The sequence below is a fragment of the Paroedura picta genome, chromosome 6 (genome assembly GCF_049243985.1).
Source record: "Paroedura picta isolate Pp20150507F chromosome 6, Ppicta_v3.0, whole genome shotgun sequence".
In the NCBI taxonomy this organism is placed as follows: Eukaryota; Metazoa; Chordata; class Lepidosauria; order Squamata; family Gekkonidae; genus Paroedura; species Paroedura picta.
In genome coordinates, this window is record NC_135374.1 from 33,621,101 (window position 1) to 33,646,447 (window position 25,347).

The window sequence follows — 25,347 nt, forward strand, 5'->3', positions numbered from 1 at the left end:
ATGGGCACTAGTGTCTAAAGTTATTTTAATAGCTTTAGTATATGCGAACACGGAAGATGTGAATTAGTAACCTGCTACATTTGAAATGAAGCTAAACATGGGTGCAATTACCAGTAAAATGACTGTAATTCTATGCACTGTATGCACTGGTTCTATCCTGTGATTTAATTGCATGTTTCTAGGGAGAGGAAAGAAGTGCAATTTTTTTAAAGTAGTGTTGACATTACAGAAAATAACACTAATTTAGAAACTGAAGCCCTCCCACCCCACATACGAACTAACATTTCTTCAAGATGTTAATTGATCTGCATTTCCTGGCATTAAGATCAATCAGCATTTCTCAGAATCCTACAGGACAATGAAGGACAGAATCTTGAGTCTTTTCTATCATGTCTCATTTCGGCAATATTTATTCATTCGTTTCCATGTTAACTGAACGTGAAAGCAAATGTAAGATTACTTATGAAGACCCAATCTGCAAGTTAAATATCAACAGGTGTAAAACTTTTATTGGTCTGCATTCAGTCATATATCAACTGAAGGTTAATAGATAAAATAGATAAAATATACAAGTGATCTTCCTAAATGCCCATCAAAGTTCATTTCAAAATCTTGTGCCTACAAAAGTCAACTTAAACCACGCACTGTTAAAAAAAATTTTAAGTGTGAGCTTCACAGATTTTTTGCAGATATAGAAGCAATGTGTAAATTACCATGCACAGGTAATATTTTGTTACAATCTACCACTCTGTTATTTTTACAGTCCCCCCTCCAGTAATTTAGATATAGCACATTATGTGAAAGCCATTCCTTAATTAGGGTTTTGATTCTCAGAAAACGGAAAAGTTTAAATATTCTAAAAAGGAACCAGGCTAATAACTGACATTCACAACTATGAATGAGCGTACAACTGGTGAATAAAGCCTTAAAATGTAAAACAACAGCCCTTTCCTCTAATAATTAAGGGAAGTTCATAGTTTAATTAGTGTTTTCAGGAGTCTAGCTGGAGACTCACTGGCTTACAAAGTGAAAGGAGTTGAGAGAGACTTCTTTAAACCTAATAATTACTTTTCAGTTACACCTGTACAACAACCAAACAAAATGGTAGTTCTTTAAGCCTTGAATGAAGTTAACTGTAGCTTATATGAACTCACCTGCCATTTTACTAGTTGTTACTTTAAAGAAATATTTTCCTAAGGCAAGTTAATAGATCTCAAACCAAAGACTCTCAGAAACTGCTCACTAACAATAAATGGAGGAAAAATCCAAAAGCAATCACAACACGGGAAAATACTGAATATGCAACAAGATGTACGTTTGTAAATAATGTTATGAATGGAAAAGTTCTGTCCATCAGCCAGAAGCTTTCAAATTCCTTGAAATTACCAGAGGAGAGAAGTGCATTATATTATCAACACAATAACAACTAGATTTCACATTTTAAAAATTCATGCAGACATAGGATTTATTTGGTTCTCATTTATTCCCAGTGTCTCAGGTTACACTGTTAAAGTTACTTTTGAATAATTCCACCCACTGACCCAAAACTAGTAATTTGCACTTAATTACTTCTACCCTCATTGTTACTTAACCCTTACGTGCTTTAATTTATTGTAGGGCATTCAAAAAGTATTTGTAGCAATTCAGTCAGTTTAAAATATAATGTTTTACCGAGTTCATTGAGTTATTTAACATTTTATTCTCCTACCACTGAAATGAATGGGACTTTAAAGATTTTTGCAATCAGCTTAGTGTGCCATTCTATTTCGGTTCTATAAACATGGATGCGCAGTAGCCAATTTAGGGAATGTATTGAACCCAATAAGGAACTATTTACTGACCACCCACATTAGCTTTCCAACTGTGAATCCGTGGCTTAAAATGAGCTTAACACCCATATGACAAGACAACAGATTTTATCCTCTACAAGTAGGTTTTCCATCACATTATAGCCTCAGCAAAAAATAAAATAATAAAGATTTAAAATATACTGTAGCAACTCAGCAGCCATTAACACTCAAGTGCTCACTAAAAGAGTTACTGAGTTACCTCTTCAGTTGTAACCATTCAAGTTTTTTCTCCCCTCCTACTTCTTGCTTTGGGAATTAAACTGATTGAATTACTTTCAATAATACCAAGATAGAAAGTTCCTTGTAAGAAGGATCCATTGACTAATTTTATCATCATATGTACAGCCATTAGTAAAAATTAAGGGAATTTGACTATTCCATAAAGTTTCTATGTTTTTGGAGACTCAAATCTTAATTCAATATGTTTATCTCCTCATGCATTAACATCCAATTCTCCAAAAGCAATAACAAATATAATATACTCATCTAGAATTCCTATCTCACAAAAAATTAGAATTTGGTAACTTACAAAAGTAAGTAACAGCAGTAATTCTTCACCTACTTTGACAAATTAGGGGCTTGGCTTGTAAAGGAACTATTAAGCATACCGATGTCTCAACATGTTTCATTCACAAAAGGTCAAAGAAGGTCACAGTCGGCCTTTTGCTCAGTCTGAGCAAGAAAAAGATAGGCAAAGAAAAGCTTTCAAACTAAGAAAGTTAGCACAGAAAAAACACACCATTACTTATGAGTAATTAGTGCTGTTTACCCTGCCAACACAAATGTAGAGGGGCCAGAGGGAATGAGTGGAGAACTTTAATTCTACTAACTCTCTTTATGCATATGTCAGATGAGCAAGGGAAGGAGAAAGACATGTTAATGCCAGGGCAATGCTTGGAGTATAATTAACTAATTTATAGCCTTACATTAACTTTTAATTTTGGCATTTCATCCTTCTGATTAAAGTGATTACTTTTAGGAATGCACACAGACACACAAAAAAGCTAAACATGTGTATGACCCCACATAGTAATCCAGTACAGATCAGTGTATAGAATTGGTTATGGCACTGCCTCTTACATGGGTACAGTCCTAAAACCATTTCATGGGAGTAAGGCAAATGAAACAGACCTTAGTAGGATTCTCAGAAGATCAGCTAAAGATGGTATATATAGTTAACTATTCCATTCTATTTTACCTGTCCATTTTTTCACCAGTATTCTGGCTTCCTTTGTGGCAGCAAAAGTGGTTGACCTTTAATAGAGTTACCCATATTGATAACATCTTTGAAAGACAGTCCCAAGTATCTCAATCTGGTTGTTCAAAGTCTCAAGATCCAATAGCACAGTGGCAAGGCAAGGCAAGGCAATAGCTACCTTAAACTTTTGAGGCTTGCTTGTGTTTTTGATCTATTTCAAGCACAACCATTAGTAAGGACTTGGGCTTTCTCTACACTTTGACTGAATGTCATCGAAAAATCCACTGCAAGACCCATTAACACCTTTTTATATCCCTATATTCACCATGGCAATAAGAAGCAGGAACAATTTACCAATATTAGGTTTTATTTGGCATTCCTACACACGTTTTAAATTAACAAAATAAAGCCTTGATTGAATAATCAATACTATCCACAGAAGCAACAGCTCTTGCTCCATAAAAATCAGCATTAACATATATATCCACCCATCCATGAAATGCTACCTCTCAGAGTTAGAGAAGTCATGCAAGCATGTTTTATATTATTTGATGATGATGACGGAATGCAGACTCTGCATGCACTATTCTCCTGTATTCTGAACACCAGTTTCTGACACTAGAACGGACTTTCATCTTTACTTCAGCACATATGAACACAGACATTTGCAGTGTGTCCAACATATGTCCCCAAATCAGACACATGATATCTGAAGGAGAGCTGAATACCTGAAAACATGTTACACATCTGTGCCAGGGAGCCACAATTGGCCATCTCTTCCAAGCATGTGTTTACCATATGCTTAAGGAAAATAGGCACCTCTCCTTCATACCAGGGGTAGTCAACCTGTGGTCCTGCAGATGTCCATGGACTACAATTCCCATGAGCCCCTGCCAGCAAATGCTTCATACAATATATACAGTGGGGGAATTTGTAATGCACATGAATGTTTTTTGTATCATGTGAAATGACCTTCAAAATATTGCAAAATTTTATTAAATCAAGAATTAAAACTGCTGAACTAGGAGGAGGTAATCGAGTGATGTTTTTAATTGGAAAGCTGTTAATTGTTAGCAGAAAATTTGTAGCTATGTGCAAACAACTATATACCTGAAGAAAAGAGAAAAATTGGGGGGCTCAAAGTACCTCAGAGGTTGATGTGCTAGACCAAACTCCTGACCTTAAATAGCATTACTTCAATTTCTACCTCAGATTCCTACAAATTAATGGCCAAACCCCTGTGGTTTACATGCATTTCCTGTCAATGTCTGTACACACATAAGCATTAAGTAAAATAAATGTTAAAGACTCCAGACCCATAAAGAAAGTTGAGCCGATTGACAACCCCATAAAACAATCCCTTAAATGTGACTGCCAAAAGACACATTTTTTCCAGTGAATAAGAGTAAGGCGCACACTCAGGCTGTTATATACAAATTCTGAGCTGTTTCAGTTCATACATATCCCTACAGCATGGTTTCCAATTTGGCATGGCAAGGTTCCCATGCCACAGTGGTAACATTTGTGTCCAGGAATCACAAGGGGTCAGATGGAGGACGTGTGATGCTTGACCTGTGGGATGCCAAGTACACAGAAGGGACAACCACATCACAGGGATACTATGAAAGGGGCATATATTAATAGGATCCCAGCTGCATTCAAAAGTTGTATGATACTGCACAATAAAAGGCACTTATGCAGATAGATTAAATCTATCCAGCTGTTTCACTCTGTGGAAGCCAGCATAGTCCCTCAGAGAACTGGCATTTCAACCTCACTGAAGGTGACCACTCTATGCAGCTACACAGCAACAAGTTTTGAATGTCTCTCAAGCAGCTTGAGATATAGCATACTACAGTACCAACATTCCTGAAACAAGGTGACCAAGATAAATCCCATGTTAGAAAGAGGTACAATTCCATATCCACACAAAGATTATATTTTTCTAAAAATCACTCAATAGCTAAAATGGGTCAGAAAAGGGAATGCTGCACATCATTTATTTGATTTTGCTACTTAAATACCTGTTTACTCAACCTTAATTTCACTAGCGCCTGTAGCATGGATTTTAGCATTTTTATTATCAAGGCCTGACTGCAGCACAGTATTAACATTTGCTTCACTCTCTATCCCCTAGAAACTCATCATTAACTAGAAGCAGCTGGTTAAGACTGCGGGTGTTTGCAGGGTGTTGCTATTAAGGGCTAAGGATGGAAGTTTAGGGGCATGGTTTTAATTGATATGCAGCTGATCAAGCAATGGAGTAAGAGGTGTAGATTTTGACACGTGGAGTGTTGGGGAGGACAGAATGGGAGTCCAAATCTGGTGGAATAATTTTATATTGGCTACAGGAAGCCCCTGGAGTGAAAAGGGGCAATCATAATCAATATTATAAATTCAATTTATTTTATAGAACATCTGGGAAGTGGAATATATTACAGCTTAAGGATGGTTAAAGAGCGATGGCACTAGTAGGGAATTATTCAAATAAAGCCATTAAAAAAAAGATACTGAAAATCTATGGATTACATAATATGGCAAAATGCTAAGAAAACTTAAAGTACATTCTGAGATAGTTATACTTTTGAAGCAACACACTGGCTGTGAAAATTCCATGATACGGATTTAAAATAAAACCGCAAGTATCATACTGCCTTTATTTAAATCTGAAGCACTGTTGTACATGAAGAAATGTGCACAGTTCTGGTAACCTTCACCTAAAAAGAAATTATCACAGAACTGGAAAGAAGCAGAGAAGGGCAACCAAAATGATCATGGGATTTATTCCAAGCAAAAAAGAGTTTGGAGTTTTTAAGTTTACTTGACAGAGGTTTATAAACTTACACATAGTGTGAAGAATGTTACTTTATATGGCTTCCATGTAACACTAAAACTCAGGGTCATCCACTGAACTTAATAGGCAGTAGATTCAGGACAGAGAACATAAAGTGCTCTTTTACAAAATGCACGAGAAACTTAGGAAATTCACTTCCTCAAGATCTGGTGATGACTGCTGATTGGCGTTAGAATGAGACTGAATAAATTCATGTAACATGAGTCTATCAACAGTCCCGATGGCTAAATGGAACTTCCATTCTCAGAAACAGAATGGGAGAGGAAACGATGGGGAAGCAATACTGCCTCCTTGTTCTTGTTGTTAGGTTCCCTTAGATTGACTACAAGTCTGATTAAACAGAGTTCTTCATGAGTTGGAACAACACTCATTCACATTTTTAATGGCTTAAAAGATCTTAAAATATATTAATAAGAAACTGGGAATAGTCAGAGTTAAGCCATTACACATGACAGAACCAGATCTTCAGCCATATAACATAACCATATCCCCACAGGATGGTATGATTATGCCATAAAAGATAACACATATCACAACATGTAGCCACAGCCTCCTGAGCACCAACAGTGTTGGTGTGGCAAAAACAGATGTAGCAATATATCCTACAGCATAGCCACGTACGATTATTTTTTTAATCTCTTGTAGCCTGCTACTTCCTGACCCCTAAAATTGCTTCAAGATTATCCACTCACAGGTTTACAGTCCACTTCCACAATAGTGGTCCATGGCATCATATGAGCAAAGTTTATTACACTCAGTATAGCATAAGTGATGCAGATATATACTGTTTGTTCACTGACTATCAGCAACAGAAGGCAAGCAACTAATGTAATCACCTGAGAAACATCTCATTAAAATGGGACTAAGAAAGTGGCTTCAGGTAAAATAAGTGGAAGAGAAGGAAGCATGAATTGGATGGGAAACCCACTGCATGGGAAGAAATGCATATCTCTTATTCTTCTTCTCTTGGGGAAGTCACCATGTCATACTTCTAAAAATTCATGATCTTACAGTTTAAACAACAGTTCCTGCACTTATGCTTCACATTCTCCCATCTTAGCCAATGCTTCTGCCCTCATGTCATAACTTTGGTTTTCCTTTACCAGAAAACACCAAATTATGAATAATCACTGCCTCCACTTGTTTAGAACACACAAACCCACTGAACAGATATTTATTTATATGTCAACCACAGCAAAAATTGTGCAACTTCAGCTACTGCAAGCAGCTAAACTTAAGGATAGAACACTACTTACTGTTCCACCTAAATTTCCTGTAATCCAGTAGAAAGTTAAGATACCAAGGTGGATGGATCACCCATGTTCCAGTGCCCCCCCCCCCAATTATGACTGCAATGTAAAGTGCAGTAAGAAAAGGTGAGAAGTAGAAAGAAAGGGAAGAAACTATGATCACAAGAGGTTGATGCAGTGCTGGGGAAGGTTTCTGCCTCCAGGTTTCGAGGTTGGAGGCAGAAAAGGATAGATAGAAATAGGGGCAGTGTATTTTTTCTATTAATGTATTAAACTATTTATATCATTTTTTTATCCCCCTCCCAAAAAAGGGCTCACATCATGTTCCTCTTCTTAGGAGAGTAGCAAATGAATGGTCATGCCATGGATATCTTCCCTGAGCTGGATGAAAGAGAATGGGCTGCAAAATACAGGCAAAGGTAAAGAGAAGTTTGCAAGGAGAATATCTAGAATGAAACCATGTGTTCATGAGACTCGCAGCCAAGGAGATCACACATTCTCTCCCACTCCCCACCCCCACCCCACTGCATATGAAAACTTTTTCAGGGTACACTTAGTTCCTGAAAATGTTCCGGGGAAATGATGACCGGTCTGTCCCTTCTGAGTAACACAATCAGTTGTTACTGGCAAAGAGCCTTTATAAATTCATCCAAAAATATTAGCTAATTTAAGAAAGATAAAGTCTCCGGAGCAGAACAGTGGCGTAATTCTGCTTTATTTGCCCTGTTGCTTAAAATATCCACACAGAAGAGGCAGAAAATTGTGGGGGCTGGGGACTGTTAAAATGTGCAGTAGAACAGATCTTTCACAGAACCTCTCAGTGGAACAGCAGCAGCTTAATCGTGTTTCATTGCACAAATGGCACTGAATTTTTACGCTGCAAGTCATATAGTTAATTGAGACCATGCCTCATAAGAGCAGACCTGCTGGATCGGACCACTGGATCTAGTTAGTGGCCAGCCAGTTTCTTCACAGGGCTAACAAACAAGGCCTTTCCTCTGATGCTGTCTCCCTGCACTGGGCTTCTGAGTTTTAATGTCTCTGAATATGGACATTCCCTTTACTCATCATGGCTAGTTGCCACTGACAGACGCAACCCCCTTTTAAAGCCATTGCTGCATGTGGCTATCACTACCTCCATCGCAGTGAATTCCATAACTTTACAGATTGAGTAAAGAAGTATTTCCTTTTGTCTATTCTATCTATTGTCCATCAACTTCCAAGAAAACAGGAGAAAAGGCTTTCTCTATCCATTTTCTCTACTCCACGTGTAACTTTATAAATATGTCATGCACCTTTTCTAGCCTTCTGATTTCTGAACTAAAAAGTCTCAGACTTCTTCAGCTGTTCCTAGGAAACATGTCCCAGCTCCTTAATCATCTTGGTTGCCTTCCTCCCAACTTTCCCCAGCTCTGCAACACCCGTTTGGAGATACAGCTATCAGAACTGTACCCCAGGGGTAGTCAAACTGTGGCCCTGACCAGATGTCAATGGACTACAATTCCCATGAGCCCCCGCCAGCGAACACTGACAGGAGCTCATGGGAATTGTAGTCCATGGACATCGGGAGGGCCACAGTTTGACTACCCGTTGACCCAGTATTCCAAAAGAGGTTGCGCTATGGTTCTGTACAAGGACATTCCAATATCTGCTGCTTTATTCTCAGTCTCTTTCCATCACAGAATTTGCCATTTATTCACCATTCCTCTGCACTGAGTCAACATTTTCATTGAACTGTCTCTTCTAATCGTAATCTTACCCAACTAGTTTAAAAGCCATTTAAAGTTAGGCCTTTTGTTTCAAGTTAACACTTACCAGCTCAGTAGTAGGGCATCTGCTTTGTGTGCAGAAGATTTCTGGCTCAATCCCCACCATCTTTGGTGAAAATGATCAGGTAACAGATGATATGAAAGACCTCCACCTGAGATCTTAGAAAGCTACTGCCATTCAAAGCATACAACATTGAGCTTGACAAACAAGTGATCTGACTTGGCATAAGTCAAATTCTTGAATTTATTGCACAGGCTCCCTTATTTTTCTCCTTGCAGAAGGATTTTTCAGACTTAGAAATACAGTTGTGACCAGAATGACAATTGTATAAACATATAAATAATAAGAATGAGCATATCAGGGTATTTTTAATATTTTATTCCCCAAAAAACCTAAGTGATACCTTTAAGGACAAAAGAGAAGTTGAAATAGAACTCAGGAGTTCATTCCTCATAGCTCTGTGCTCTGAATGCCACTCCATATATGTAGTGCCCCATCTTTCCACTTCCTCCTGTTAGCCTTCCATGTGCTCAGCAGTAATATCTTGGCTGAAGTCTCAAGCTACTGTTGGAAATGCATGCCTGTCTTCTGGATCACAACCAATGAGTTTAGGATATAAAAAAGTTTTTTTTTTAAGCAGGAGCACAAGTGGGGCTTTGATACAAGTACACAGCATTTCTGTTCCAGTTATTTTTTAAAAAGACAATCTTTCTCTGAATGGGTCAAATTCTTGCGAAGCCATGACAGCAGGCAAAACTACTGAATCAAAGCCATTTCACCAGACTGGAAGACAAATGCCAATTTCACGCATAAGGGTCTAGATATCACTAAATGAGGCCAATTCCAGCTAGGGAATGGGCATATCACCTTCTCTGGCTCACTGTTAAATTATTTTATCCTTCTATTAACTGTACTAAAATACAAATATAAATTTTATATTGAAAAGAACAGCAATCTAACCAAGCAGTTTTTGAGAGCAAACAGAGATGCCTGGTCACTTTTAGGAATGTTGTGCTGAGAGACCAGTTACTGCCTTTCACATTTTACTTCTCATAGTTGTGCAGAACACTAGGAATAAGCAACGTCAACATGAAAATGAAGTTGGGAAGGTACCTTGTATCTCTCACTGGAGGTGACTGATTGTGCCCTGTTAAGATAATTGGAACATGCACAAAGATGCTCTAAGTAGTTTTTCACTTCCTCTTACCTCACCCTTCTCCCCATCATTTCATTTTCCATAAAGGACACACACACACTTGCATACTGGGACCACTCACTCCAGGCAACTTTTCAGAACTGCTTTTCCTCCCCACTGCTATAAAGCTTAATCTGATAACCTTGGCCTCCTAGATCCATGGCAAAAATGGTTACCGTAATCTGATTTCACTACTATCCTGGATTAATCTGTTTCTCTTAACTAAGGAAGATGAGACACAAACATTTTGCAGTTTTGATCTGGTATTTGGTAGGATGTTTTGTGCGTTCCATGAGTCACTGCAGTTTCAAAAGTATAAATCATAATACAAGTAGCCACCATGAATTAAGAGATACTTAGAAGAGAATAATAGGAAGGAAAAGTCCAGATAATTGGGCTCTTAAATAGACATATTAATAATTTGTAAGACTGAAAATTATAATATCTAACTGCTCCAATTGCATATAATAATACACCGCAGTATGGAGAGAAACTTTTTAAATATTACAGAGTCTATAAAAAATAAGTAGTAAAAAAACACAGATCTGAATCAGTTTTATTCTTATATTCATGTTTATAAAACTTTGGCTTGTGTGGGAATTCACTTTAGTTTTTTATTTCAAGTATTTGGCTACATGGTGATTTTTTTAACATGATTTCTGCAGACCTACAAAAAACAACTGGTAGCCAAAATAAGCTTTTGCCTGGTTAAGAAGCTTGCTATATATACTAATAATTTCCTCACTTAAAGTCTAATATTTTTCCAATAACCTTTCAGTTCTTTTCTCTGTAAAAAAATATATGATTTACAAGATTAAAATCACATTCAGAGATTATGTTTACAAAAACAGACTGTCAGTTTGAAGCACAGAATAAAATGCTACAATAAAATGCATTTATCTGCAAAGCATCACATTGCTGGGGTGGGTACCCTACCCCCTCCATTTAACTCCATTCTAATTTTAAAAATTAGTTGAGAGTTTCTCAACACTACATTAAAGCTTAAGTATAGTTGCTTTGGCAACAAATTATAGAGGACAGGAACCACCTTTCCCACCTCACATTTAACTTGAGGGAATTCTCAAGAGTGTGCTTAAGAAATGATTTGGCTCAAATGAAAATACTGACTTTTAGGGATAATGATATTTCTGAAACTGAGGAATTTCAAATAGTATATGCGAGAATAGTTTCCCAACTTCATGTACCTCCACACCTTTATTTTCATTATATTATATATTGCTATGATCAAAGACAAAAAGATAGGTTGTTGACGTATGCAAGATTGTTTTACAATTGATGGATTTTATATTATTCAGTTATGTTCGGACACTATATTTTTGAAAGAAAAATACATTTCCTTTCCTGCTGTTGGCTACTGAATCATACCTATGCTTCCATTATAAAGTGATTTTGCATAAGTTCCTTCTTTTTCTCTTTCAAAAACAGATGTATTTTAAAACACAAAAGGAGCTACTTTATATTCCCACTAGATCTATCACACTCTTTTTCTTAACTTAAATAAGAAAATGTTTCTAGCCTGCTGAGGATATCCCTTTTTGTTTCTGAATGGATTATTGAGGGGGGGGGGGCAAATAACCCTCCCCTGAGAATATTTCTGATTTTTTACATAATTATAACAGCTGTACTGACTACAAAATCAGAATCACTGTTATTTCATCCTCAGTTCTAGATCATGTTGACTTAGGTCCCTTGTTACTTTCAATTGCATTCATGTAAAAGTGTATGTGGGTTTGCAACATTATACCCCAACTCTTAATATGTGCACCAGCAGACCTATCTACAGCGCCAACATAGAGTGGTAAGCCTGATGGTCTTTTTAGGTTGCATTTCCTCCACCACCAAAGATGCTGGAGGATAAGTTCTTAAATAGTTAAATGAGTCCTTGACTCAGTAAAAGTGTTTCACTCTTCTAAACATGGGTTGGAGAGATGCAGGCTTTTGCCACAGTTCTTGCTTAAGGTCCTCAAGCCCCTGTAACACTAAGGATGTAATAATACCTGGAGACTCCAAACAGAGGTGGCTTAAAACTTTGTCCTTTGGTTTATGTTCAAAAGTAATAACTTCTATTTCAAGGGACTGGGCTTTCTCCCACAATAATGCTTTCAATTTTGATGCCCTATCCTACAAGGGTAAAGCATTGGCAAGCCTTACATGTGAGAACGTTGTGCCCGCCACCTAAACAAAAAAGACATAGCTTGTGGTCCTCAGATTGGGTTACCTTCCCCCCCACAACAGATGCATTTTTTGAAAAGGCCCTTCTGAGTCATGGTTGAAACTCAGAAGCCAACAAACGGGGGAAGCAATTTCTTACCAACGTGAAACTGCAGACTCCAAACAAACAACCTTCTCCTTCAATGACAAAAGAGGATCTGAGGGTGGGGACACTGCTCCGCAGAAGCAGGTGCAATCCCTGGGTAGGAACAAGTTTCTGGCTATGGTGTGCAGTGCCCCCTGGAGGCCTCTCCAATGGCAGACCTATTCATATGCAGACCTCCTGTGTGCCTCCACAGAATATCAGTGATGAACCGTATGACCTAATTGGTGCTAAGACTGTTCAACACCCACTCTTGGAAAAATTCTGTTTAACATTTTGTAGCCAACTGCAGAGACATAAAGGAAGATAAGTATTTAAATATTTTAGCATTTTAGGCCAGGAAGTTAGCATTATATGCCAGACATATGTTTGAAATTCTGTTCCCATGTTTTAATGTTTCGTCAAGCCAATTTCCATTTAAAGAGAAATTTTCCATGATAAAGTATTTCATAACATGAAAGTGCCATTGAGTGAGTAAATCTGACTACTATTATAAGCATAACTGCATGGATTCCCATAGCTAGAAGAAGAAATAAAAATGAAACTCGTAGCGATTCTTCTGTTAGTTTAGTATCTGTGGCAATTGGTTATCATCAGAGTTCAGGACAAGCTTTCTGATGGAGGAAGTAGAGAGAGAGGCAATGAGAACTTATGAGATAATGCTTTTCATGTAAAGCATACTTTATGCTTTCTATTTGCTTCATTATCTTGTCATTGTTTTGCTTCATCACCCACACACCTTTATCACTGTGTTTTCTCCTGCCTTCTATTTTATTTATATCTATCAATCTAAGAGCCTCTTGTGGTGCAGAGTGGTAAGGCAGCAGACATGCAGTATGAATGCTCTGCCCATGAGGCTGGGAGTTCAACCCCAGTAGCAGGCTCAAGGTTGACTCAGCCTTCCATCCTTCCAAGGTCGGTAAAATGAGTACCCAGCTTGCTGGGGGGGGGGTAAATGGTAATGACTGGGGAAGGCACTGGCAAACCACCCCGTATTGAGTCTGCAATGAAAACGCTAGAGGGCGTCACCCCAAGGGTCAGACATGACTCGGTGCTTGCACAGGGGATACCTTTACCTTTATCAATCATAATCTATCTTATCTATCGATCTCAAAGTACACATGGCTCTTCTTTTATCCATTTTAGTCTCCTAACAACTCAGTCAGGCTCTACTTATGTTCTCCCATGAAAGAAAATACTTGCTGCTTATCCCCAACAGTAAAGCTACTGGACTCTGAGCTCTACAACAAGTTTTACCCTCTACTTCAGTGATGTCTTTGATTGTGCCTGCTTTATTATCTCTCAAATTCTTGGAGGAAAAAAACACACAGTCACTGTTGATCCAGCGGAGTTTAGGGAAAAACCTGCCACGTCTCCCTTTATCAGGGTAGGGAGCAAACTATATGTCTGCCCTGGGCTGAACCTAACATTAAGCCATGTTAGGCAGTTCACCTCAGGGGGCAGACTTTATGGAACAAACTAAAAAGCAGCCAATTGTAAAAACAGCAATTATTTCCTTACGGTTTTAACACTTGAGAGGCAAGACATCATTTGCCTCAAGTATATGAGTATATTAAGGCATCCTTGCGTCTACATTTTCAGTCTTCCTGAATGTAAACCCATTACTTGTAGGCAGAAATTATGGCAGCTATACATGTCTATGAAAGGAGAGGGGTAGCCTGATGATCAGATCTCAGCCCTGGTTTCGACTTGAACATCCAAGATGGCTGTGTAAAGGCAGACAATTGCAAACCACTTCAGAACAATTTCTTGTTCAGAGATGAGCCAGCTTGGTGTAGTGGTTAGGAGTGCGGACTCTAATCTGGCATGCTGGGTTTGATTCCGCGCTCCCCCACATGCAACCAGCTGGATGACCTTGGGCTTGCCACAGCACTGATAAAGCTGTTTTGACCAAGCAGTAATATCAGGGCTTTGAGACTCCTTTGGGTAGAGAAACGCAGCATATAAGAACCAACTCTTCTTCTTGTCCGGAATACCTTATTGCTGTCAATCAGCTGCAACTTTATGATAAAAAGGGATGAGGGGACCAATAACAGAATGTGAAGGCATGCTGTGGACAAATGATATGAACAAAGAAGCAACAGGCACATGTACTTTTTTCCTCCCACTGTTCCCCATATAATTGTTATCATGCTGGACCTATGTACAGGCACCCCGCAAAAGATGAAGATACTGCAAAGCACATGAACAAACTATGGTTCATGTCAAGTCAAACTAAATCAGCCTCATCCAAAATGACTTGAAGTTGTTCTACCTTACTCGTTTAATCACCTTGCCCAAAACTAGAACATTCAAGTATGGTCCCATGGTGAATTACATCAGCCCAATCCAGCCATGTTTTTATTACATGAAACTTGATTATTTTGAGAAAATATTTTGGCTCAGTGTAAAAATGTCTGCAGCTCTCTAATATGATAGATAAGCTTTTAAGTTCTTATGTAGTACATACTTGTGCAGTTACTCCACTTTAATTCCACTGAAATCAATGGGCTTAGATTGGTAACATGAGCAGGTAACAAAATTATATTGTTTTAATTCACTGGATACCAGAGTTTACATGGCTGAGATAAGATCTCCGTTTTTCACAAAGGAAGTGTAAGGCAATCTTAATGCTAGTAGGCTGGAACCTCAAATATGAGTAGGTAAGCAATAAATTACAACAAGCAGTTGTTGATTTTGCAAATTGTAGGCTAGCACATGCTAGCCCCTGCTTACTTGAGCAAAGTTGTCAAGATGGAGCATGGGGGGGGGTTACTGCAAATAAGAGGGGTCAAGGTGATGGAGGGCTTTGTATGTGATAGCCAATATTTTTAACTGAGCTCACCTGCTACCAGGCTCAGTTTACAGTACTACCTTATCACATACGTAGCTCTTCATGGCCATGGCTCCTCTTATTTGCAGGACTGCCTTTCTGCCTATGTTCTGCCACACCTTCGCTCATGTCAGCAGTTGATTCTGTGGGTGCCAACCTGCACATGGGCAAAATCAACATCTGCTCATACATGTGCTCTGTGGTGTTGTGGTTCCCGCCCTATAGAATAGCCTGCCCAAAGAGGCCAGGAAAGCCCCCATTCTCCTGGCCTTGCACAAACTATACAGAACTCAACTACTCAACTACCCGTGCAGGTAACAATGTTGCATTGCACAAAATGGTTTTGCAAACTTGTTTGGATAAATGATTAAGGTCCATGGTCTATACTGCTCTGTTTAGCTTATTGTGATGCAGCGGTAAAAAAGGCGAATGCCATTTTGGGCTGTATCAACAGGGGCATCACATCAAAATCACAACATGCCATAGTCCCATTGTATACGGCACTGGTCAGACCACACCTGGAGAACGGTGTGCAGTTCTAGAGGCCTCACTTCAAGAAGGACGTAGATAAAACTGAAAGGGTACAGAGGAGAGCGACGAAGATGATCTGGGGCCAAGGGACCAAGCCCTATGAAGATAGGTTGAGGGACTTGGGAATGTTCAGCCTGGAGAAAAGGAGGCTGAGAGGGGACATGATAGCCCTCTTTAAGTATTTGAAAGGTTGTCATTTGGAGCAGTGGTCCCCAACCTTTTTTATCACCGGGGACCACTCAACGCCAGGGACCACTCACCGGGGACCACTCAATGCCTTTTACTGAGGCCTGGTGGGGGGGTAGTTTACTCCTCTACTCTCAACCACTGCCCTAGCGCTCTCTGATCGCTATGGTAATATTTAAACATCCCTTCAAAATAAGATACAGACATGCCACAACAATGAAGTGTGTTGTAAAGGGCTGGGGGGGGGGATGAAGTAAAGGGCCGGGGGGGGGAGAAGGCGTCCTTCGGGGCCCACCTCCAATTAGTCAAAGGACCACATGTGGTCCGCGGCCCACAGGTTGGGGATCGCTAATTTGGAGGATGGCAGGATGCTGTTCTCATTGGCTGCAGAGGAAAGGACACACAGTAATGGGTTTAAACTACAAGTACAACAATATAGGCTAGATATCAGGAAAGAAATTTCACAGTCAGAGTAGTTCAGCAGTGGAATAGGCTGCCTAAGGAGGTGGTGAGCTCCCCCTCACTGGTAGTCTCCAAGCAAAGGTTGGATACACACTTTTCTTGGATGCTTTAGAATGCTTAGGGCTGATGCTGCATTGAGCAGGGGGTTGGACTAGATGGCCTGTATGGCCCCTTCCAACTCTATGATTCTATGATTGTAAGAAGGATTCTACTTATGTAATTTCTGTACTGCTTAATTAATGTGTCATGTGGGGACTTATGATATGCTTCAGTTCTTCCTGGTGGTTCCAGGCTTCTAAAATCCTAATGCACAAGTTATTGAATGTCCCATTTTTTGTGACTTTATTGCCTCAGTATGTGCCAGCTTGGTGTGGTGCTTAGGAGTGCTGACTTCTAATCTGGTGAGCCAGGTTTGATTCCCCATTCCTCCTCCACATGCAGCCAGCTGGGTGACCCTGGGCTCATCACAGCACTGATAAAGCTCTTCTGACTGAGCAGTAATATCAGGGCTCTCTCAGCCTCACCTACCTCACAGGGTCTCTGTTGTAGGGAGAGGAAAGGGAAGGCGAATGTAAGCTGCTTAGAGACTCCTTCGGGTGGAGAAAAGTGGCATATAAGAACCAACTCTTCTTCTTCTGCCTTGAGTCCTTGTGAAAAAGGCAGACTATAAATATTGCAAAATAAATAACTAAAAATGTACCTAGGAGACATAAACAACTTTCTGCCATGGCAAAATATACCAACATTAGGGGCTACAACTTCGTAAAAGAAAAGGGACAGAAAGTTTTCTTTTCATATAGTCAAAATGGCAACTAAGAGAAATATCCACAAATTAAACAAAAATTAGTATTTTTGCATCTGTTACAATAATTCCCACAATAAAGATCAGCAGTCAATTCATATACAGTCCAGGCAGCAATTTTTTTTATTTGTCAAACACAACTCACATATTAAGGCGTGTCTGTTTATTTCCCTTACAGGTTGAAAAAACTTATTGACCAAATAACAGCCTATCAGGCAAAAAAAGACAAGGAAAACAGCAAGAAAGTAAACAAGCTGAAGGAGGAGCTGACAAAACTCAAGTCATTTGCTTTAATGGTAGTGGATGAACACCAAAGACTTACAGAACAGTTAAACCAGCAAAGCCAAAAGGTTGAAGAGTTCACAGCTGCTGTACAGCAAGCTCATGAGAAGCTCTCCACTGCAGAAATCAAAGTCCAAGAAGAGGAGCAAAAAGTTCTCAGGCTGGAAGCAGAACTTCAGACACAAGCAGACAAGGCTACCCAAGAACAAGAAGCTGTGATGGCCAAACTAACCAATGAAGAGAGCCAGAACCGCCAGCTCAGGTTAAAACTAACCTCACTCAGTCGACAGATTGATGAACTTGAAGAGACAAATAAATCCCTCCGAAAGGCCGAAGAAGAACTGCAAGACCTAAGAGAAAAAATTACTAGAGGCGAATGTGGAAATTCTACTCTTATGTCAGAAGTGGAAGAGCTAAGGAAACGAGTTCTGGAAATGGAAGGAAAAGATGAGGAGCTCATAAAAATGGAAGAACAGTGCAGGGAGCTCAATAAGAAGCTAGAAAAAGAAGCCTCACAAGGTAAGAACTTCAAAGCAGAAGTTGACAAACTCAACAAGAGAATTATGGAGCTTGAGAAACTAGAGGATGCTTTCAGCAAGAGCAAACAGGAATGCCACTCTTTGAAAAGCAACCTAGAAAAAGAAAAAATGTTGACAAAGCAGCTGTCACAAGAGCTGGATGGCTTGAAAGCTCGGCTGGGAGAACTTGAGACCATTGAAAGCAGGCTGGAAAAAACAGAGTTCACACTTAAGGAAGAGCTGACTAAACTGAAATCGCTCACAGTAATGTTGGTTGATGAAAGGAAAACAATGAATGAAAAAATAAAACAAACTGAAGAAAAGCTACATACTGCAAATTCACAGCTTCAGCTAGAGCAAAAAAAAGTCATGTCCGTTACAGAGAAACTGATTGAGGAAAGTAAAAAGGCATTAAAATCAAAGACTGATGCTGAGGAGAAAATGTCTAGCCTCGCAAAAGAAAGGGATGAGCTGAAACACAAACTAAAAGCAGAGGAAGAGAACGGAAACGATCTCTCCTCCAAGGTGAATCTTCTCAGGAAAAAGCTTCAGTCCCTAGAAGCCATTGAAAAAGAGTTCCTCAAAAATAAACTGAAAGAGACCAGCAAGCCTAACTCAGTTTTACAGCAGGAAAACAACAAAATTAAAGAACTAGCCCAAGAAATTGAAAGGCTTAAACAGAAACTTAATGATATGAAGTCTGTAGAAGATGATCTCATGAAAACAGAAGATGAATTCGAATCTCTAGAACGTAGATACATTAATGAACAAGAAAAGGCCCGTTTTCTGTCAGAGGAACTTGAGGTTGTGAAAAGAGAACTGGCTCGATACAAGTTGGCAGAGAAGTCAGAATCTAATCATGAGCAAAGACTGTTCAAAAAACTTAAAGAAGAATCAGCCAAGTCCGGTCACCTCTCTAGAGAAGTAGATGCACTGAAAGAAAAAATTCACGAGTACATGGCTACTGAAGATTTAATACGTCATCTAAGGGAAGATCATACAGCCCTGCAAAGGAAATTCACTCACCAAGAGAACAAGAACAAGGAGTTAGTAAGAGAAATGGAAATCCTTACCAAAGAGCTAGACAGGTACAGGCATTTCAGTAAGAGCCTCAGACCAAATTTCAATGGAAGGAGAATTTCTGACTTGCAGGTTTTCTCGAAGGAAGTCCAAACAGAACCAGTGGACAATGAACCACCAGATTATAAGAGTCTTGTTCCTTTAGAACGAGCTGTCATAAATGGACATTTATATGAAGAGAGTGATAATGAAGAGGATGACACTGATGATGAGCAAACCGTGTCCTTCAGGTGCAATTCATCGGTTGCAAATGCAGTAAACAATAACAAACTTTGGATACCCTGGATGAAGTCCAAAGAAAATCATATTCAAAATGGAAAAGTTCATGCCAAGCAGAATGGAAACTGCATTCAGCCTGGAAATCTCGTACTAAGTCACACACCTGGCCAACCTCTTCACATAAAAGTTACTCCAGATCACGGTCACAATACAGCCACCCTTGAAATAACCAGCCCTACTGCCGAGAGCTCTCACTCTTTCACTAGTACTGCTGTGATACCAAACTGTGGCACACCAAAGCAAAGGATAACCATAATTCAAAATGGATCTTTAATGCCTAAAAAGACTAAGTCAGGTGACGGTTACTCAAGTCCAGAGCAAACAATGCCACCTCTTACTATAGCTGCATTTGCTAGATCCCAAACTCCTGAATCATGTGGCTCGGTGACTCCTGAAAGGACAATGTCCCCTTTAGCTCTGACAAGCTCCATGAACTCTCCAGAGCAGGTACTTTCTCCACAACCCCTGGATACTGGTGACAAGCATGCTGTCTTTAGAGTATCTCCTGAAAGGCAGTCGTCATGGAAGTTCCAAAGATCTAACAGTTCTGGTTCTAGTGTGATAACTACTGAGGATAATAAAATACATATTCATTTAGGAAGTTCCTATGTTCAAGCTATTCCTAATTCAGCAAAAACTGTTAGCCCTTGCAGCCCTGTGCAGGATAACAGAACTCCGGCACTGACTAATGGAACACCAAGTAAGCCTATCAACAAAGTCACCAGTAGCCTAACTATCACACCAACAGCCACTCCTCTCCCACGACAATCACAAATTACAGTAAGTAATATCTATAACTGACCTTCTTCGTCTGTGGTGACATATTTACCAGCAACCCAAACTTACGTTTACCACCCCAGCAAGAACAATTTGGGACAATTTTAGTAGTGTCCTGTGTGACCGTACTTTGCATGTGTTCTACAACAGTACAGAGCACTAACATGTGGACTTGTCTCTCTAATCATATCAGGTGTGCGCTTACTGTATTATCTGTTCAGTTAAATAACAAGTTTTTTTTGTAAAATATTTAGACTTGCACCTGTACAAATTCATCTTTTTATGTATTTACATTTTCAATAACTGATATTTTGGATTGCAACTTTTGGTGGAATACCTTAACATTGCAGTACAGTAAAAAAAAAAATTTAACCGCTGCTTGCAGAATTCATTCCCCCCCCCTTTTCTGTGTGAATTTTTGCATGTAAAACTGATTTGAAGCTTTAGACAACCTGTTAACGTTTGTTTACTCTCAGTTATTTCCTGTATCTTCTAGGATTCAGTTCATATTAGATTACAAAAATTGCATGTATTTTAGAATAATGATGCATGAAAGTAATCTGCAAGATCCTGAAGCTGGGTAACTGTTTTAAAAGATTCAAGTACTTATCCATATGGCTAAAGACAGCATTTAAGTCCAGTGGCACCTTTAAGATCAACAAAGTCTAATTCTCAGTATACGGTTTCGTGTGTATGCACATGAAAGGTTATAACACTGAATTAAACTGTCTTGGTCTTAAAGATGTTTAAAAAGAATGAGTTGTGAGCCAGTTAAAGGCATACCTCAGATATGGGCTCTGAAGAAAGTATAAAGAAGGCTACTATTACTAAGGCTAAAGCCATTCTAAAAAGGTTGTGTTGTAATCAAAGAAGTATATCTATAGATCAATAAGAATACTAAGTAAAAACATGAGGAAGGAAATCATACTTAGTTTTCCACTGCAGTATTTTATTTGAATGAAGAACACACTGATCTTTTACAGACAGCTATTACTCTCCCACATAGACATATTTATCTATAATCACTTCTGTTTCATTTGTGAATGAGAGCACGCTTTTGCTAACACCCCTATTTTTCAAAAATAAGTACACTAAAAATACTTTCTAAATTAAAATACTATTCTACATAATTTATCCGTGGGGTGAATTACAAGGTAACTGAAAAGTGGAACCTAAGTTCTCTTAATTATTATAGCTGCACTGGCACCAGCAGCTAATGCTGAATATAGGGCAAAATGTTCAATCAATTTGATTGTGCATAAAAATATTCCATAGCAAATGTACCTACTTTCTTATATATTATGGAATACTTTCCTTCAGAATACAGTTCGAGAGATCCCACCAATCATGTTTTTGACCCCAACTTGGAGAACTGTTTTAAGCTACTGACTGGGCTGGAAAAAAAATCAAAATGTATGTATTGACACCAAAAAACTTTGGACATTTTGTTCCTCTTCACAGGACTGACAATATTTTGATAATGGCCTTGAAAACAGATGTTTTTCCAGTTCTGGTTGTTTGCTGCTTCACTGTTATATTGCTCTCTGTCAACACTCAGTAGCAAAATACCCCTTTTATAGATTTCTTGTTTTTACTATATCATCTTCCCCAGTTAGCTATCTTCCTCCTTAACAGCAGCTACTAGGGTTGGTGCCCGAAGTGGCCGGTTGCTCCCAACACAGCCAGCACTGCGCCACCCCTCCCCCCCCACCCCTGTGGCACAGTGCTGGCTGTGTTGGGAGTGACCGGCCGCTTCAGGTGCCAAAGTGCCCAACCCTAGCAGCTACCCATGACATAAATATCTTTTATGCCCTTTCCCCCTTTGTTTCCACAAATCATTGTCAATTAAAGCATACCTATACAGGAACTGAAGTAAATTCAGCAGAGTCTACTTTATCAACTAGTTTATGTAGGCAGGTTCTAAGAAAAAATCTTTGCAACCAAATAGTTATTAGTGTGATTGGTGCCATATGGGACTACAATCAATTGTGAATTGTACTGTCAGTACTTTTCTAAGCTGTCACAACCAGTGGTAACTGTGTAGTCTGTATTACTTCACTCACAATAAATGTTTTTAGGAATCCACACAGTAGAGAAGGTCCAATCCTGCTTGTTTAAGCTAGCCGCAAGGGACAAAGTAGACCCTACTCATCTAAACCATTGTTTCAGTCTTTAGCAAACAACTGCATGTGATATGGCATTTCTTTCTACCAAGTGTACTTCATTTAGATTTGAAGAATATGCATAGCCTTGAATGGTATACTTTTAAAAACTTTAAAATGGTACAGTTTTATGAACTTACGCATATTGTGAGAGGGTGGGCAGGAAGGGATGTGCCAGTGTTTGTCTCTTGTGGACCTTCCTTGCATACTCAGGGAACTGCTGATCACCACTGTAGGTGAATTTTCTCCAGGACAGGCTGGATTCTGGAGATTGGGGGGGGAATCACTTGGGCATGAAATTGGGGTCACTGTGGATGGGCTGGTCACTGTGAGTTCCTACATTGTGCAGGAGGTTGGACAAGATGGCTCTGGAGGTCACTTCCAACTCTAAAATTCTATGAAAAAGCATTTGAGACTTGTCTGATAGGTACTGAGATATATAAGCCACATCCAGGTTACAAAACAGATATGGTTCTTGTAGGTGTTGAGGTGTGTAAACCGCACCCAGGTAACAAGACATAGACATATTTCTTATAACTTTTGTTGTCTACTGTAATATACCAGTTTTAGGCTTAACGTGATAAGCTAAATCCAGGGTCAATTAAAAGAAAAGGTTTTAGTACTGCTCAATCTAAAGCACAAGGATAAGCCTACTGAACTTTTGCACAACTTGTAATGCTAAAAATATTTGAGCTAAAATAGTTATTTTTCTAAAACATAACAGGATCCTGTTTCTAAAATATAACATTAAAGGACCATGAGAAAAGTGGTCTTTGAGACATAGACAAGATATTAATGCAAAATTCTCCATTAAATGCTAATATTCTGAAAAATTCTGCATCCTTTGTAATCATGTTTGCAAAATACAACCAAAAACTCTTGTTGGTTGAGTAGATTCATATAGGACTAGGGAAGTCCTTAAGGAAATGCTAGTCCAAAACTTTATAGGATTTATTGAATGATAGTTCAAAACTTTATAAGATCAACCTTGACTTGGGCCTGGTCACAAGCCGATATTCAGCGTACTTGGGCCAAGATAGAGTGCTACAGTCACTAAAATCTAGGATAACAATAATAGTAGCAACTACTACCTAGTTCCAGTTTGCGGCTCAGGACACTTGAGAGGACTCAGAACAAGCTGGGTGAACAATCTATCATGGCCCAAGAACATAAAGACATCCCCCTCCCCTCCTTAGTGTCATATTCAACTGAGCAACCAACATGTTAACATCTCAAAAGCTAAGAAGAACTCTGATTCAGGTGGGTAATTGTGTTGGTCTGAAGCAGCAGAACAGCGTTTGAGTCCAATAGCACCTTTAAGACCAACAAAACATTGTTCAAGGTATAAGCTTTCATGTGCAAGCACACTTCTTCGGTTATAGTGGAACAGAATTTCCTCAACCATTCAATATAGGAAGGGGAAATTAGTTGCCAAAAAAGGCTAGTTAGAGTGAAGATGCATAAGTAACTGGGCTATTATAGCTGAAACTGGATGCAGTTGATAAGATCTGTGAATGGACTCAAACTTCATTCTCACATCTGTTAACTCTTGCATTTGTATGTTAATTTATTGCTAATCTCAGATCTTAGTTGGTGACACTAAATGATAGAAAGGGGTATTCTTTGCATTTGTTAAATTGATTCTCCAATATCTTGTATAAAATTGAAACAATCCTTTAAAATAGAAAATATTTGAAGCAACAATGAGCAAAGAAAATTTATTTATTCATCTACATTTTAATCTGCCTTTCTCATTGAGTCAAAAGGTTAATATAATTACACAGTGTAAGACAATGCTATCAGTATAGCAGGATATCCATAAGCAATGTAATAGTATTAGAAATGTGGAAAACTGAAACTAAAGAAATCAGAAATCTAAAAGAGTGTCAGTATTTACATGACATGCTGAATAAAGCAGAAATGACACAGAACTACACACAGCAGCATAACTTACAAAACATGGTAGCATAACCTATAGTCCCTTTCAAGACTATTTCCCTTGAAAGTCTCTTTCAAGAAGGCATTTTTACAAAGGTAATAGGGCTATATTATTATTATTATATTATGATTATAATATAGCCCTACTACCTTTGTAAAAATGCCTTCTTGAGCCATTTATTTTTGTATAGCTTGTAAAATGCCAGGAAACTTGGAGAATACCTGATTTCATTAACCAGCATGTTCCATAAGACTTGGGCCACAACAGAGAATGAACACGCATAGGTAGTTGTTGATATTGCTCATTTGAAGAAGAGTTGGTTCTTATATGCTGCTTTCTCAACCAGGAGTCTCAAAGCAGTTTACAATCCCCTTCCCTTTCCCCACAATAGACACCCTGTGAGGTAGATGAGGCTGAGAGAGCCCTGATATTACTGCTTGATCAGAACAGCTTTATCAGTGCTGTGGTGAACCCAAGGTCACCCAGCTGGTTGCATGTGTGGGAGTGGGAATCAAACCTGGCTCACCAGATTAGAAGTACACTCCTAACCACTACACCAAGCTGGCTCTCTTTGTAGGGTGCATCTGCAGAAGGCCCTGATGGTTGTCATCAGTATCCTGATGATATCCAATTCTTAATTCTCCTTATCCAAACAAAGAACAAAGTTGATATGACAGAATACAGGAGGAAAGGTGAGCCTATGGATGTGAGGGTCCAAGATTATGAAGGACAAGATTATGAAGGCCTATACCTTTCATTGAACCCAGTAAATGATGGGCAGCTGCTATTCAACCTACTTTCTGATAATAACCAAGCTGTGGTATTCTGCACTAAATGAAGTCTCCAAATTGACTTAAAAGGAAGAACAATATAGAGAACATTACAGTAGTCTGGTCTTAATGTACCCATGGCTTGGATCAGATACCCAGCTTCTGGGCTAAACTAAGTCGGGAGGGGAAAACCTGCATTAGCTGGCTTCTGAAACAGAAATGGTTGATCCAGTATAATCCCTAAATTCTTAAGTAAATCAGCAAAGGTCAGCTG

At 39.0% G+C, this 25,347-nt stretch overlaps 2 protein-coding genes across 8 annotated transcripts in view; one reads left to right on the forward strand and one right to left on the reverse strand.

The window, feature by feature from the left end:
- CMSS1 (cms1 ribosomal small subunit homolog) overlaps positions 1-25,347 on the reverse strand; it is a 225,589-nt gene that overhangs the window by 185,495 nt on the left and 14,747 nt on the right. The gene's annotated exons all lie outside the window — the stretch shown is intronic.
- FILIP1L (filamin A interacting protein 1 like) overlaps positions 1-25,347 on the forward strand; it is a 199,597-nt gene that overhangs the window by 164,401 nt on the left and 9,849 nt on the right. For 5 of the 7 annotated variants that reach the window (XM_077342054.1, XM_077342055.1, XM_077342056.1 and 2 more), the window contains one exon: positions 17,445-20,205. In XM_077342054.1, coding sequence (XP_077198169.1) covers positions 17,445-20,205 — 2,761 coding nt within the window. Of the gene's footprint in view, positions 1-7,463; positions 7,572-17,444; positions 20,206-25,347 lie in introns of all 7 variants that reach the window. The other 2 variants (XM_077342058.1, XM_077342059.1) reach the window with 2 other exon arrangements.